General features: G+C 33.7%; 2 protein-coding genes across 2 annotated transcripts in view; both read right to left on the bottom strand.

The window, feature by feature from the left end:
- Nucleotides 1–5,340, bottom strand: part of LOC111620248 (squamous cell carcinoma antigen recognized by T-cells 3-like) — an 87,393-nt gene extending 82,053 nt beyond the window's left edge. Inside the window, exon 1 of the mRNA XM_023362145.1 lies at nucleotides 5,148–5,340. Coding sequence (XP_023217913.1) covers nucleotides 5,148–5,315 — 168 coding nt within the window. The 5' untranslated portion in view covers nucleotides 5,316–5,340. The remainder of the gene's footprint in view (nucleotides 1–5,147) is intronic.
- A 3,199-nt stretch (nucleotides 5,341–8,539) lies between these two features.
- Nucleotides 8,540–9,439, bottom strand: LOC111620270. The gene is made up of 2 exons (XM_023362165.1): nucleotides 9,077–9,439; nucleotides 8,540–8,973 (listed from the first exon to the last, which is right to left on the bottom strand). Exons 1-2 carry the CDS (start codon nucleotides 9,318–9,320, stop codon nucleotides 8,603–8,605), a joined length of 615 nt encoding a protein of 204 aa, XP_023217933.1. The 5' UTR covers nucleotides 9,321–9,439; the 3' UTR covers nucleotides 8,540–8,602.
- Nucleotides 9,440–14,944: the final 5,505 nt, after the last annotated feature.

The raw sequence follows: 14,944 nt of genomic DNA, 5'->3' as shown, positions 1-14,944 counted from the left end.
TTTATGCTATTCTTAGCTGCTCTCAGGTTATAAAAGTAAAATTCATACTTTTTGATTTTATTCTAGAAACAACTGCAAAAAAATGGTCTAAAATATTTGATGTGCGTATACAAGTAGAGTAATCAGAGGGCATTTCATCACATATTTCATTGGAAATAGATGTATCAGCAATGTCTAACAATATGAAATTTTCAAAAAAACATATTCATGTGTTGTTGCTTCATCAATTCAAAAGTCGTCAAAATGCAATAAAGGCTCATGATCTCACAAGTAAGGTATTTGGCAAGGACAGTCAACAGGAAGACCTGCTACAATTGGTTTAAGAAATTTAAGGGTGAAGATCTCTTGCTTCAAGATGAACCCCACCAGGCAGCAATTCCACCATTGATGATGATGCTCTGCAACTGATAGATGGAAATCCATCTATCAGTTGCAGAGCATCATCAGTGATGAGTGTTCCTATCAGGGCTGTGGAGTCGGAGTCGTAGAATTTTGGTGTTTTAGCCGGAGTCAATCGTCAAAGAATCCACCGACTCTGACTCCTTTTTATTTCCCAACTTGCTATGTATATAAAACGGAAAAGTATTGAAATTGTGTCAAATTTGACCTTCCAAGTTTTTTTTGCAAATCTACACATACGTTTGGAGACCACCCGAACCCCCAAAAAAGTCAATAAAAGAGGAAAAATTCGCGTGCGTATGTGTTGGCATCTAATTTGTTTAATTTCTTTACTTTCTGTTCTGAGATATTGTTTAATATCTCAAAATGGGTAAAGTTTAAGAAACGAAATGTGGCACTGTAGCTTGCATATAAAGGGAATAATACTATTAAATTTTGGTTCTTAATTAAAGGTCAACAGGATGAAGACATAAAAGGGGTCATGTGTCATATCTCTTAATGAATATTTTACTTGTTATTAGCATTCAAAATTTAAAAAATAAAAAGTAAAACTTGTCTCTATCCTCAAAGTAAGCTTTTTTGTCATTTTATAATAGTACAGTAAAACCCGTTAAGATGTTCTCACCTACAATGTTAGAATGTATATGGGGACATGATTTAGTTCAACCACTCCAACGTTTAATAACTAACTCCTGTGTTAAACCATCTGACTCTGATTCTAACCACTCTGACCACAGAAATTATTAGGCTTCAAACAGAGTGAACAAAATCATGCCCCCCTACACAGTCTAACATCCACACATATTAAAAAAAACCTTGAATCTTTTGCATATCTTGAAATTTCAAGGTGTCCTGAGTCCAAAAATGTAAAAATTTGGGCGTGGTCATTTTTTGACCGAGCGCTATACTTTCCCTCTGTTATATATAACGGCTGGAAAAGTAAAAATTATCGAATATATATTTATATATTGACTGTGTCATTACTTAGAGGAGTCTTTTAGCTTTGGAATAAAAAGTTTCTACGTTCACAATGTTTAAAAATAATCAAACGCCAGCCTTTTATTGTAGAATCTGACATTTTTTACATTAAAAACTTAAGAATCTTCTCACCAACCATCAAGTCCTTTGCAAATTTTATAACTGGTTCATCCCTCCTTCTCTTTTACAACCTGATAATACATACTAATTTAAAGCTATAAACAACTGTTTCAAACTAGATTAATTATTAGTTTAAATGTTATAAAATTATATAACAACCAAGCTCAAATCTTAATCAAATATCTTTCAGTTATAAGTAGACTTGATTCAAGTCTAGTCCAAAAGAAATTTGACTTTTAGAAATTTGCTTAAATTTCATTCAATAAATATTCATGCCATCTTTTATATTTTATAGGTTACATATTAAATTTACTACAAAAAATACCTCAGAAGCTGGAAAAGGATATAAATACTCACAGATAACTTCCGTACTGGTTCAGACAGACAGCTATATTGGCACAAATGAACATTTTTTATCATTTTCAGAGATCTTCTTCAGGCTATTGTGTTTCCGTAAATTGAATGCTATTATTCAAACAACTATTTTAAAACAGAACATTCTATACGCCATGTAACAATATTCAAATTCAAAAAATAAATATGATGTACTTAATGACAAAATATGACAATAATAAATTTTTAAAAAATATTCACATAACTTTCCATAATACAATTGAAGATAACTAGAAAAATTTTTTAAATGTTGTAACACACACATTAATGACTAGTGAATGAGGTGACAAAATTTATAATGTTGTGTTAATGTATGCTATAGTCAGAGGTAAATAACATTGCTTTCAACACTTGTGATAGGTTACTTTCTTTACTATTAACCACTCAGCAGTGAAGGACGGATATATCCATTAAATTCTTTTGGGGGATATCGCCAAAAACTACCATGAAAAAAAAAATTCACATAAAAAATAAATTATGTAACAACAAAAAAAGACTTTTCTTTACTAGACATAACTGTTTACAAAATCTTCTTCTGAAACGATGATGAGAAAAAACACGTGAAAAATTACTTTAAAAATTTCCCACGTTTATTCTCCACTACTTTGGGATAGCACTATACCTGACTATTCCACTGTTGAAAGGTTGATGCAATGTCTCGAGTATTGCTTTATAAATTTTAGTTTATGCTATTCTTAGCTGTTGATTAAAAATATTCATATGCCAATGTAGCTGTCTGCTAGAATCAGTATAGGCAGTGTCTGTATTTAAATTTACTACATTTGCAGAAAGCATCTTAAGAAAACATTGAATGTCAAAGAGAAATTAAAAATCCTACATGAAAATATCAATTTTGTTCTGGAATTTCTAAATTATAAGAATTTTGATTGCAAAATAAAAATGGTTATGATATCAGATCCAAAACCATAACTCTAAAAAGTTCCTTTTTATAGTTTTTGTTCCTGATTCTGCATAACCAGTGACCACCAACAAACACATATTAATTGGCAAATAAATACAAGAAAATAAGAAATATTTATTTGTGTTTTTACACCTTGTATTTTTAAAATATATTTTAACTGAGAAATGAACAAAATCTGGTACCACACTGAAATAAAAAATAAAACTCATACTTGTTAAGAAAGCAAAAAATAAGGATTTATTAGGAACATTTTCAGCCTATAATTTGGCCAGTTTCAGCCAATTAAAGCAAAGAGCATCTCTACCCATAGATCACACCAAGCATTATTCCAAACTCAGCCATTACCAATCAATAGTAAATTTGAAAAAAGCTGTTGGGTTGATGAAAGTACAGACAAATAAAGATACACTGTAAAACAAGAAACAATTAAATGGGCAAATCCTGACCAAAATTTTTGGGTATGCTGAATGTTATAATAAGAATAATAGGCCTATCTCTAGCAAAAATGGTAAGCTGAAACATTATTTGGTATGAATAAAAAAGTATGGACTATTATAAAGCCCATTATATCTACACATGAAATATATTATAAGGAAAAAAATATAAAAAATTTATGATAATTCAAATTTTGCAGGCCCTTGACACTGGGCCCCATCTTAAGCCCTATTAATCTCTATGTAGATCTGCCCTGTACACAATACATGTATACTGACTGGATACAACAAGCTTTCGATACAATCTGGCCATGTTAAATGCTTCGAATGACGTCATGCATGCACACTTGTTTGCTGTGGCAAACCTCCACACGAGCAAGCGATCGAGTTCCCGCAAGCATTGCACTGACTTAAAACAGCTAGCCACTAGCTGTCAATGTAAAAGCAAACACAAATGATAAGAGTTTACACATCAGAATAAATTATTATTGGCATATTTGTTCTCATATAAAAAATATATTGACAGTCAAAACTTTCTCTTAAGCATGCAGTGCATGCTAAACAAGCCCAGAGAATTCACCCCTGCAATTAAAAAAAAAACGAGTGCAGCAAATATATTACCCAAACTGTTACAATAAAAGTCCATTAGTATAAAATTAAGAATGATAAGAGCTTACTAAAGAGCTATAATTACTAAAGAGCTAGTAAAAATCACAAAAGGAAATAAAACTATCAAAAATAAACCTTATTATGGAGACTCGCATTACCATAGCAGCTACCTAACGCAAGGCTTCAACAGTTAGGGTGTGACTATGCAGATATGAGTGAGTGAGAATATGGTGAGTGAGTGAGAATATGGTGAGTGAGAATGATATGAGTGAGATATGAGTGAGTGAGAATATGGTGAGAAGTGATGACTTTTCATGCTCTCTCTTTCTTGCTCTCGTCTGTGTGGTCATAATAAATGAGAGCGAGAAACAGAGAGCGTAAAAAGTCACCACCTCCTCTCGCCACATATTCTCACTCACTTGCATCTGCATAGTCACACCCTTATTGCATGATACTTTGTTTGTTAAGTTATGGCAATGCAGCACTTGGGCGATCTGCCTAGGGGGATGCCTTCTGGGAGGTCTTTTTAAGGGAAATTGGCCCCTATTTAGGCGTTACAGACATGGAGTAAACCCAGAAAACTCCCCGTCTGAGCGAGGCGCAAATCCATGACCAAACTCCCAGTGTTCAGGGTACGAAGACTGCTTGGCCACTGGTGGGCCCAATATTGTGTGGTAGAGAGAGAGTAGTTCTGATGTTCCTGACAAATCCTTATTTTTGTCTTCCTTAAGAAACAATTTGATTTTTACTTTTATTTATACATTTTAAGTCTGATTAGCTAAATCACGGAAAGCTCTCTATCCAACAACCCTCATAAGCTTGCTAAATAAATGATCTCATACTGTGCATACAACTTTTATTTTTAAATTATATAATTCTGCTTCTGTGACGATGAAATTGCAATTTATTTGTACAAATCACGCAATTGGAATTTAGTATTTATCACAGTTTAATTTAATGCAAAGATTTGCTTTTTTAATGTGCAATGTGAAAAAATTTCTTTCTATGTGATAAAGAAAATTATAAAATGACTCGTAACCAACACGAATCACTGATCATCATTTGACAAATACTGAATTCCAAACACGTGTCATTTTATCCAAAATATAAAATTTGGAAAATAAACTTATTTAATTTTAAAATAAATTGTCGTTCGGCTTTCTTTCTCCAGATAATTAATACTTAAAACAGTTCCGTTGAAAAAATATACGAAATTCCATTATATTGGTTTAAAAAATAAAAGTTTATGGCAATTTATAATAGTTGTTTGTAAGAAACGAATTTATCTTTACTTTTTGTTTCAACTCATTTATTCTTGCTTCGTCTACTTCTTCGTCTTCTGATAAATCAGAATTCGATGAACCAGAATCGGAATGAGTTTCATCCATTGATTCGTCCAAAGGTAAGTTTTCGTTTATATTCTCGTCCATCTCTACATCATCTACAACTTCTGCCGCCATCTTACATTTTACAAACAATTTCAGTGTTGCCAAAAGTTTTAATTTTTATTTAAGCGTTAAAAAAATGTATTTTTTATCTATAATTTAAATTATAAATTACAATTTCTATTTTTTAAATTAAATAAAAATAATTTTAATTTTTAAAATAAATTATAGCATAAAAATAAGATTCGTGTATTTTTAATGACGCGTTTCGAAACGTAAACTAGCAGAAGAAACAATTATATTTAGGAATCGCGTAAGAAATACATTAAGATACGCGATGGTTAGAGTCAAAGATATAAACCTTCACTTATAACTTTTTGTACGCTCTCCAGCCTGACGAAATAGAATCTGTCTCCTCGAAGTTAACTACCGTCCTTCTCCCGAAGGCTTTGTACATTTCTAACCTTTCGTGTTGTTTCGGCCGAGGCACTGTTTTTTTCTCGATGGCGTCTTTTTCAATTCTGAGGAAATTGTAGGGTTTTAGAAGAACCCTACAATTTCCTCACTCCTTAGAATCCTGTGCTCACTACATCGGGCTATCTCCTTATAGATGGAACAGAGAGTCTTGTAGTATGTAACTACCACACCGTGTGATAGAACTGTCTGGACTGAAACATTCGGAAAGCATATATATTTATAAATTGTTCGGGAAAAGGACGGCATGAACCATTTATATGTTATTGTACTCCTATAATGACACAATTTAGCAAAATCGCTATAGAAGAAATTGCCGTCAACTTTGATATTAGAAATGATAATGATTACATTTCGTTACATTATATGACTAGCTGTTACCCGCAACTTCGTCCACGGAGATTTTGCAAGCAAACCCCATTTACATTCAATATTTCAATAACCATAGTAATTGTCATATAACACCTACCGCTGAAGAGAATTGCCGAGAATCAAACGAACTATCTTCAATTTCATCAATTTTCTGGAACGTTTACAATCGTTCTATAATCGAACCAATATGCAATAACAAATTCGAATTTAAAACGGATCGAACATTTTAAAAATCGAAATGTCTGAAATGTTATCAATTTAATACACCTAAGTACTCAATGAAGACTAAACGTAGTTGAAAACAAAAAATCGCATCTAAAATAGTACAGTAGAAGCCGTTTTTCCGGTTAAGCCTTAATCCTCTCCCTCTCCCCCCGTGGGGGAATTTCGAAAAATCCCTTCTTAGTGTGAATTCCTATGGCATACCCTACTAAAACGCATATAAAAAGAAAAAATCGCATCTAAAATAGTACAGTAGAAGCCGTTTTTCCGGTTAAGCCTTAATGCTCTCCCTCACCTCCCCGCGGGGGAATTTCGAAAAATCCCTTCTTAGTGTGCGTTTCCATGACGTACCCTAACTGTCTACCAAATTTCCCCTCTTTAGGTTAAGCGGTTTGCTCTGGCCGATGATGAATCAGTCAGTCAGTGAGTCAGTCAGTCAGTCAGTCAGGACAAGCAATTTTATGTACAGTATTTAGATAACGTCATCTATGTGTAAGCCTATATCAAAATATATTTTAAATCATCGTCACGTTACTGAACGCCGTTTTAATAAAATCGTTATAAAAGGTTTTAATTAGCATAAATTTGAGCTTTTGTAATTTTGAGTAACGATTTGAATAAAATTCATTTGTTTCCATGCAATTTTTTTTTATAAGCATAAAGTAAAATCGAAATAGCTTCATGGGAAACCCCGTGAACTTTGACCTATCGACCCGGAAATTTGGCCACCACCTCACTGATAAAAAGGAAGGCTTAAGTTTAAAATTTGAGCTTTCTGGACCCACCAGCGTTTTCTCTCTACGAGCGTCTGCAGTACCGAACGAAGAAAAATGAGAAGAAAATTCTGCTTTTTTGCAGATTTTTGCACTTTTCGATTGCTTATATTTCGGCAATCGCTTTATACAAAATCTTTAAATTTTGCAGACTATTTAAGAAAACAATTTTCCTTCGAACGACAAGAGATATTCGAAATTACTATAGGTGTTTGGGGGCGGAAAAATCGTCCCCCGAAAATCGGTAACTCTGATTTCTGTATATGTAGTTAGTCAGTGACTTTTTTACTTGCCGGGGGGAGTCATTAGTCACTACCGTGACTGATATAAGACACTAGATTATTGGATCAAGTTTTATCCATTATTATTAAATACAGAACGTTTTTAATATATGTCATACTTAAGTAACAACTGTTATAAATACGCAAAACTTTCTTTCTTCTTTATCCTTGCTATTTTCCATGTTTATATGGGTGGGCATTTCCTTATCTAATACGTTTCTTCCATTTCTCCCTATCAAGGGCTTCTTCTATCTTAAGTCTCCTCTGGTTCAAGTCCTCTTCCACCTTATCTTTCCAACGCATCTTTGGTCTTTCTCTTTCCTTTTACTACCAGTTTTCCGATCTTGTTTCAACATAATTGTCGCTTCTTCGCTCTACGTGGCCAAACCACCTCAACCTACATTCTTGCATTTTTTTGCTCAAGGGGTCTAGCTTAACAAAACCTCTAATAAAATCATTCCTTATTCTATCCTTCCTTGACATTCTACACATCCATCTCAACATTCTCATCTCTGCCACCTCCATCTTTTCTTCTTGGGCTCTTGTTATTGCCCATGTCTCAGCTCCATATAACATTGCAGGTTTAATAACTGTAATGTTATATGTTATATAATTTTCCTTTCAGATTGCAACTAACTTTCTTGCCGCATAACACACCGCTCAGCTTCCTCCAGTTTATCTATCCACATTGAATTCTATGCTGCATCTCCGAGTTCAATCCTCCTTCCATCTCGACAAATGTCCAAAGATATTTAAATACGCAAAACTTTCTGTTCAACCCAATATAACGTTTACTTATTAACGACATCCGAGAAGTGTGTGGACGCAACTAAACCTAAGAGGAAGGTTGGAATATCGACGATTGAGAGATGATAAAGGAACTTATCGCGAAAAATGAAAGCAGTACACGTTTCGTGGATCTGGCGGCCATATTTAAGATGCCGAAATCGACGGTGTGGGACCAAGGACTTTAAACTACAAGGATAGCCAGATCCCGTATATTTGTTAGCGTGACCTTGGATCTATGTGACGTCACAGCAAGCCCTCTATTTCAACATGACAGATGCTTTCAAATAACAAAATACGATAAAATACTTAATTATTTCTTAATTAATTAATTACTAAATTACTACTAACTGTAAACTACTATAGAATTTTCGGATTTAATAAGTGTACCTAAATAAATTTACAAGTCTTTTGTCTAACATTTATTTAACAAATTAACGAGCTATATTTTTTATTATGTGATTATCTTACTTAACTTTTTAATTTTTTTTCGACAATCACCATTTTCAGAAGGCATTCTTTTGTAATATCGTAATAAATCGTTTAATACTTTTATTCTTTTCTTATGATCTTCTTTCAATTTTTCATATTCTGATTTTAAAACATTATATTCTTCTAACAGCTTCTTATATTTAATTTCGTAATGACATTCATCTTGAAGATTGTTACTATTGTTATCAGTATTTGTTAAAAGATCATTAACTTCTTCTTTTTGTTTTCTTTTTGAACTTCTTCTTTCTCGTTCCGTAACTGTTGGGTTCATTCTATCCGGAAGATTTAATGTAGGGATAGCTGTTTTCTTCAGAATCTTTCTTTCTGGTAAACCTGAAATAGAAAATATTCTGGAGTTTTATACTAAAACAAACAAATTAAACATTCACGCGCCAAAACAAGTAATATATATGAATGAACTGTACTTATGACTTACCCAACAATTCATTTCGTAAATCTCTTTCATAATCACTTTGAACAAAATGAACAGAACATATTCTACTTGTATCTGGATTAAATTTATCGCTCCTTTTGCAACGATTAATCCATTCAGACCTAATTCTTTTAGAAATTAAGTCTTTTTGTCTAGGAAACACATGAAACGTTACACTTTCTCCTTTAGCTTTTACTGCAAAAAAGTTATTATTGCAACCATACACAGCACACCTAGTACCCGGCATTTTGTTCTTCACCTAACATAAAAATATAGCTTTAAATATTTAATGACTTATATTTAAATCATCTTACCTTATAAAAAACTTAGTCAAATAAAACAATTACAGAAATATTAAAATAAATCACTTCGTTAATCACAAAATTGGACGAATATTAAAAGCGAAAACTAAACACGTGCACACCCTGCTCTATGTAAACAGAGAGGTCAGGTCTCGTGCTGACGTCACTAACTTGGCATTCCCGGCTAATATTGTAGAATAGGGATCTGGCTATCCTTGTAGTATATAGTCCTTGGTGTGCGACAACTTTCATTTTATTATACAGTATTTATGTATTTTATTTATTGTTTTCGTGTTTTAATTTATTATTGTCGGCATTTAATTGAGTTATTTTTACTTAAATTATGTGTATTTGCTGTTTTAAGTTTACCAAAGTAAATATAGTTTAGGGTAGGGATCTCAAACCCAACAAAGGCCAGTGAAATATATATATATCGGACGAGGTAAATTTGAAGTGACCAGATGTCCCAAAGAATTCTTTAACATTTACAGTACTATATATAGAATATTCCAGCTTAGTAAATTACCACAATGTTACTTAGCAGCTAAGCATAGTAAATCCTACACTAAACGCTTACTAACTGACCTGATTCCCGACCAATAATAATATATTGGTTGGCCTAGAATTAAGACTTATTACATTAATAAGTATCAACACTTTTGACATGTTTTCGTATACCATACAATAAAAATTAATATATATTAAATATAATTCTATAAAGTTATTTTCATAATATAAGTAAAATCGTATACTTCAAACTCACCCATGCAAATAACAACCTCACANTTAAGACTTATTACATTAATAAGTATCAACACTTTTGACATGTTTTCGTATACCATACAATAAAAATTAATATATATTAAATATAATTCTATAAAGTTATTTTCATAATATAAGTAAAATCGTATACTTCAAACTCACCCATGCAAATAACAACCTCACATCCTACATTCCCTACTTTCAATTTTTAAAACGTCCTGGGTTGAGGTTCAGAAAATCTGGCCACTTTAGTAAACCAAAACATACTATAATTTAAAAAAAAAAAACACTAAGAAAGTTTCTTTTGTTGCCATGCCTCTAACATAAACAGTTAGACGTTTGAATTTTTTTCTGTTTTAATTCCCACAAGTTGTTAGAAACATCGATTTTTAGAAAAGAAATCATCAACGCTGCGAACCGGATATAAAGCTTTAACGGGCCATTTCCGGCCCGCAGGCTGTCAGTTCTCGACCCCCTGTTTAGGGTCTAGAAGTGGGGATTAATTTACTTTCCTTTATTTCTAAAGGGAAAAATTACTTCGGACTTCGAACGACCTCCTGAAATGAATTAAATTCTGAGTACGATGCACCACTGTATTTCAGAAATTTTATTTTTAAATTCAAGAAAAATTTCATTCTAGAAATTAAGTAAAATTTTGAAAATATTAAATAGTTTTTTGTAGGTAGACTCTGTAGTTATTTTCTGTAAGAGCGTCTGGAATAACGGATGAAGAAAAAGAAGAAAATACAGCTCTTTTGGAGATTTTTGCACTTTTCAATTACTTATATTTCGGCAATACCTTTATAAAAAAAATCTGAAAATTTACACACTCCTTAAGAAACAAATTATCTTTCGTACGAAATATTCAGAATTACTTTAGGAGTTTCGGGGCGGAGAAATCGACTCCCAAATTCGGCAACTCTGATTCTTGTATTATATAGTCAATAAGTGACTTTTTAATTAGCACGGAATCATTTCCGTAGCCTCTCGATTTATGTATTTTCTATAAATTCTTGTCATTGTATGTAAAAAGTAAAAGCGTATGCTTCGGCTAAAAGTAAGTTTCTACAAAAAGGCTATTTACAGTTTTACAGTATTTAAAAGTTTCTATGAATTCTTATCGTTTGTTCTCAAGTGTAATTATCACAGTAACAATAAGCGCATTACTTTTAACTAATTTAATGTAGAGTGTTTTGGAAGCGACTGATATGATGACAAAAGATCTATAACATTTATATTATAATTACCGATTGATAACATTATCCGTTATTAAACAGGGATTCCATTGTATATTGAAATGTATTAATATTTTTATGATAAATTAATTTCTCTAACAGGAATTCGATCAAATAAAACTTTAATCTAACATTTTTATTTTAAATGGTTTAATTGTTTGTTTTAAAATAGAAGTATAAAAATCAAAATTGATAATTTAATCATTGCTTAAATACGTTCACAGAAAAATATACAGTAAAGACTCGATTTAACGGAGTAATTTGGCAGAGATGGTGTCAAGTCCGAAGGTCCTCTGTATAATAAAGTAAGTTTTCGGAATGAGTGTGTTAAAAGATTGACAAATTAACTAGATAAATCTATAATCAACCAACTATAATCAACGTGACCCTATAATAAACCAATAAAATTACAGTAGCTTGTTTTTGACTACTTTCGTGAGTTTGCCGATATTTTACGTTCTACTTCAGAGTATTTACGGAATTTTAGCCACTTTTCTTATTAAAATAGCAAGCAGTTCCTTTTCTGGAATGAATAAGAGAAAAAAGGCGATTATTTTGATAGAGCTGGCGCAAATACACGAAAAGATAAAATCTTCGATAAAANTTTATTCGTTTCTAACCTTCATTTCTTCTTTGCCATTTAAATTTTGTTTTTTAAGAACATTATTTATTTTTATTTAAATACTATTAAAGTGTATTTTCTATAAAATGTTTGTTTATTTATATTTATTTAGATTGTAAACTTGTTTATTATAGTCTTGTAACTACGTTGAGTACATAAACAATAATACATACAGAAAACGTTTATGTGAAATTAAACTTCTCATACAGAGTTAATTTTAATTGCACAAAGACATTAAGGAAATGAAAGTCTTATCTCCGAATCCATCGACGATTTTCCACACAAATCTCCGTGCAAAATTTTGGGACTTTTCGACAAAAGGCACAGGTGTTATTAAGCTTCAAAGTGGATGAACAAAATCGTGCTTCTCACAAACACATTAACATAATTAGAAGAAAGAAATACTTATAAACCCAGAATCGGACAATTAATCACTGCAAAAATATGGAATTCTCACTGCACAATTCAAAATTACCATCACACATTTTGTGTTCAGTTGCACGTTAGAATGCGAGTGCGACTATGCACACGCGAGCGAGCGAGAATATGTGGCGAGAAGAATTGATGACGTTTCACGCTCTCTGTTTCTCGCTCTCGTTTATTACGACCACACAGACGAGAGCGAGAAATAGAAAGCGTGAAACGTCATCATCTCTTCTCGCTCGCTCGCGTCTGCATAGTGGCACCCTTAAGCCCTGGTCACACTATGCGATTTCTAGCCGCGTAGGCGACTGAAATTGCAACAAGCGCGAGTCGCGCGCGTCTTCTCGTGGTCACACATTGTTCGCTGATGTTGCAACTGGGAAACACGTGACCCTATAATAAACCAATAAAATTACAGTAGCTTGTTTTTGACTACTTTCGTGAGTTTGCCGATATTTTACGTTCTACTTCAGAGTATTTACGGAATTTTAGCCACTTTTCTTATTAAAATAGCAAGNTCGGAAACACGTGACCCTATAATAAACCAATAAAATTACAGTAGCTTGTTTTTGACTACTTTCGTGAGTTTGCCGATATTTTACGTTCTACTTCAGAGTATTTACGGAATTTTAGCCACTTTTCTTATTAAAATAGCAAGCAGTTCCTTTTCTGGAATGAATAAGAGAAAAAAGGCGATTATTTTGATAGAGCTGGCGCAAATACACGAAAAGATAAAATCTTCGATAAAACGAAGAATTAAAATCCCACAGGTATTCGTGAGCCTGAATAAGCTCGATCAATCTCGATTCTGTAAAGGTATTAATCCTCCAACTATCCGCCATGATGATGAACTATTTTCAATGTCGTCACTGTATGACGTGGCATAAAGGCGTTTGTTGATTGGATGCGCGTTTGCAATCGTCGCGAGTAGAACAAACCTTTTGTTTCTAGTTGCGATTGCAATCGCGCCGGTTTTCGAGGGAGGATTACTAGTTAATGGAAACACCCGTCGCGGTTGCAGTCGCCTGCGCAGCTGGAAATCGCATAGTGTGACCAGGGCTTTAGGGTGCGACTATGCATACGCGAGCGAGCGAACTTTTCGAGAGAGCGAGAATATGTGGCGAGAAGAGGCGAGACGCGATAAATATCAAAACATGTCAGATATGTGCGAGAACCGGAAATTCGCTCTCGCCAGCGTTATTTCTCGCTTCTCGTTTGTGCATGGTTATTCTTTGCGAAAACTAAATCGCTCGCAACCTCTCGCTCGCTCTAAATTCGCGTCTGCATAGTCGCACCCTTAGGCTAGATAGGAAGGTATATTGGTATTGTGTAAACAATGTACCGTCTGGTATTGGATCATAAACAAAGGCAACCAAAACGCAAATTAGAAGTTGGCAGAATGCGAAAGAAACTTTTAGTGAAAATCGCTTGAATTTTCAGCGGATAGACGTTGTAGTCACGCGTAAAATTTGCGCGTTAAATCTGAGCAAGAAACGACGAAAGCTTTCATTGAAAACAAAACGTTCGTATCCGTATTCATCCGTATCTGGTGTTTGGAATTTATCTCAAAGAAAGTCGCTATATTCAAAGTAGCGACAGACGCATTGTAATTAAAGTCAGGAGAAGACAAACGATTAATTGACTGCTCTAGCCGCTGCCAGCGAAAAGAAAACGTCGGACACGTAGACGAAAGGTTATATCAGTGCACAACGCAACGTTTGACTATTGCACGAGCCTGTTTGAAGAACGAAACCGGATGACGATTACAACAGGTTGGTAGGGTGGCCGAGCTCTCTAAGGCGCTACTTTCAAGTACTAGTCTTTTCAGAGGCGTGAGTTCGATTCCCCTGCCAACATGATTTTTTTGCATTCTTTTTACCCTCCACCCTATTTGTACTAAAAATTTTTACGCTTTTTTACCGTCATGTTTAACAAACGCTGATGCAAAGCGCGCAGAAACAGTTTGTCTGCAAACGTTTCTGTTATTTCAGTTTACCACCGTAACGTGTAAAACTCGCATTCGTTTCAGAAATCTTTCCGATAACCTTACGGGACATTCCAATTTTCAACGCGAGTGTTGAGTGTTCAAGTCAACAATTTGACGTCATCAACGACGTTCCAACTCGAGTACGAAGTGCTTAGTTCCCATAATTCCATTCTCAGCAAGATGGATTCCATTCAAATGTCTTACCAATTACCCACAATTCATTGGAAAGTAGCAGTCAACAGTCGACCCCCTATAACACTGTTGATCTTTGTTTTATATGAATTCCATGTTGTATGAGTCACTTAACTCGTCTTAACTCGTCTTAAATTTTACAAATACGTGTGCCCGGCTGTGAATGGCTCACATATTTGTATAATCTAAGTGACTAAGTGTTATAGGGGGGTCAACATGTATCTGTTGAGTGCTGAGTGTGTTGAGTCAGCGCTGACAACAGCGCTACCTCAACGTTGAAAAAAGGAACGAATTTTAACGAATGTTGAGATCAGCGCTGAGTCAGCGTTGAAAATTGGAATGTCCCGT

Source organism: Centruroides sculpturatus, unplaced genomic scaffold (genome assembly GCF_000671375.1).
Source record: "Centruroides sculpturatus isolate CEXI.00-Female unplaced genomic scaffold, Cexi_2.0 scaffold4, whole genome shotgun sequence".
Classification (NCBI taxonomy): Eukaryota; Metazoa; Arthropoda; class Arachnida; order Scorpiones; family Buthidae; genus Centruroides; species Centruroides sculpturatus.
The sequence above is the reverse complement of the archived record's forward strand: the minus strand, read 5'-3'. Positions and strand labels throughout refer to the sequence as shown.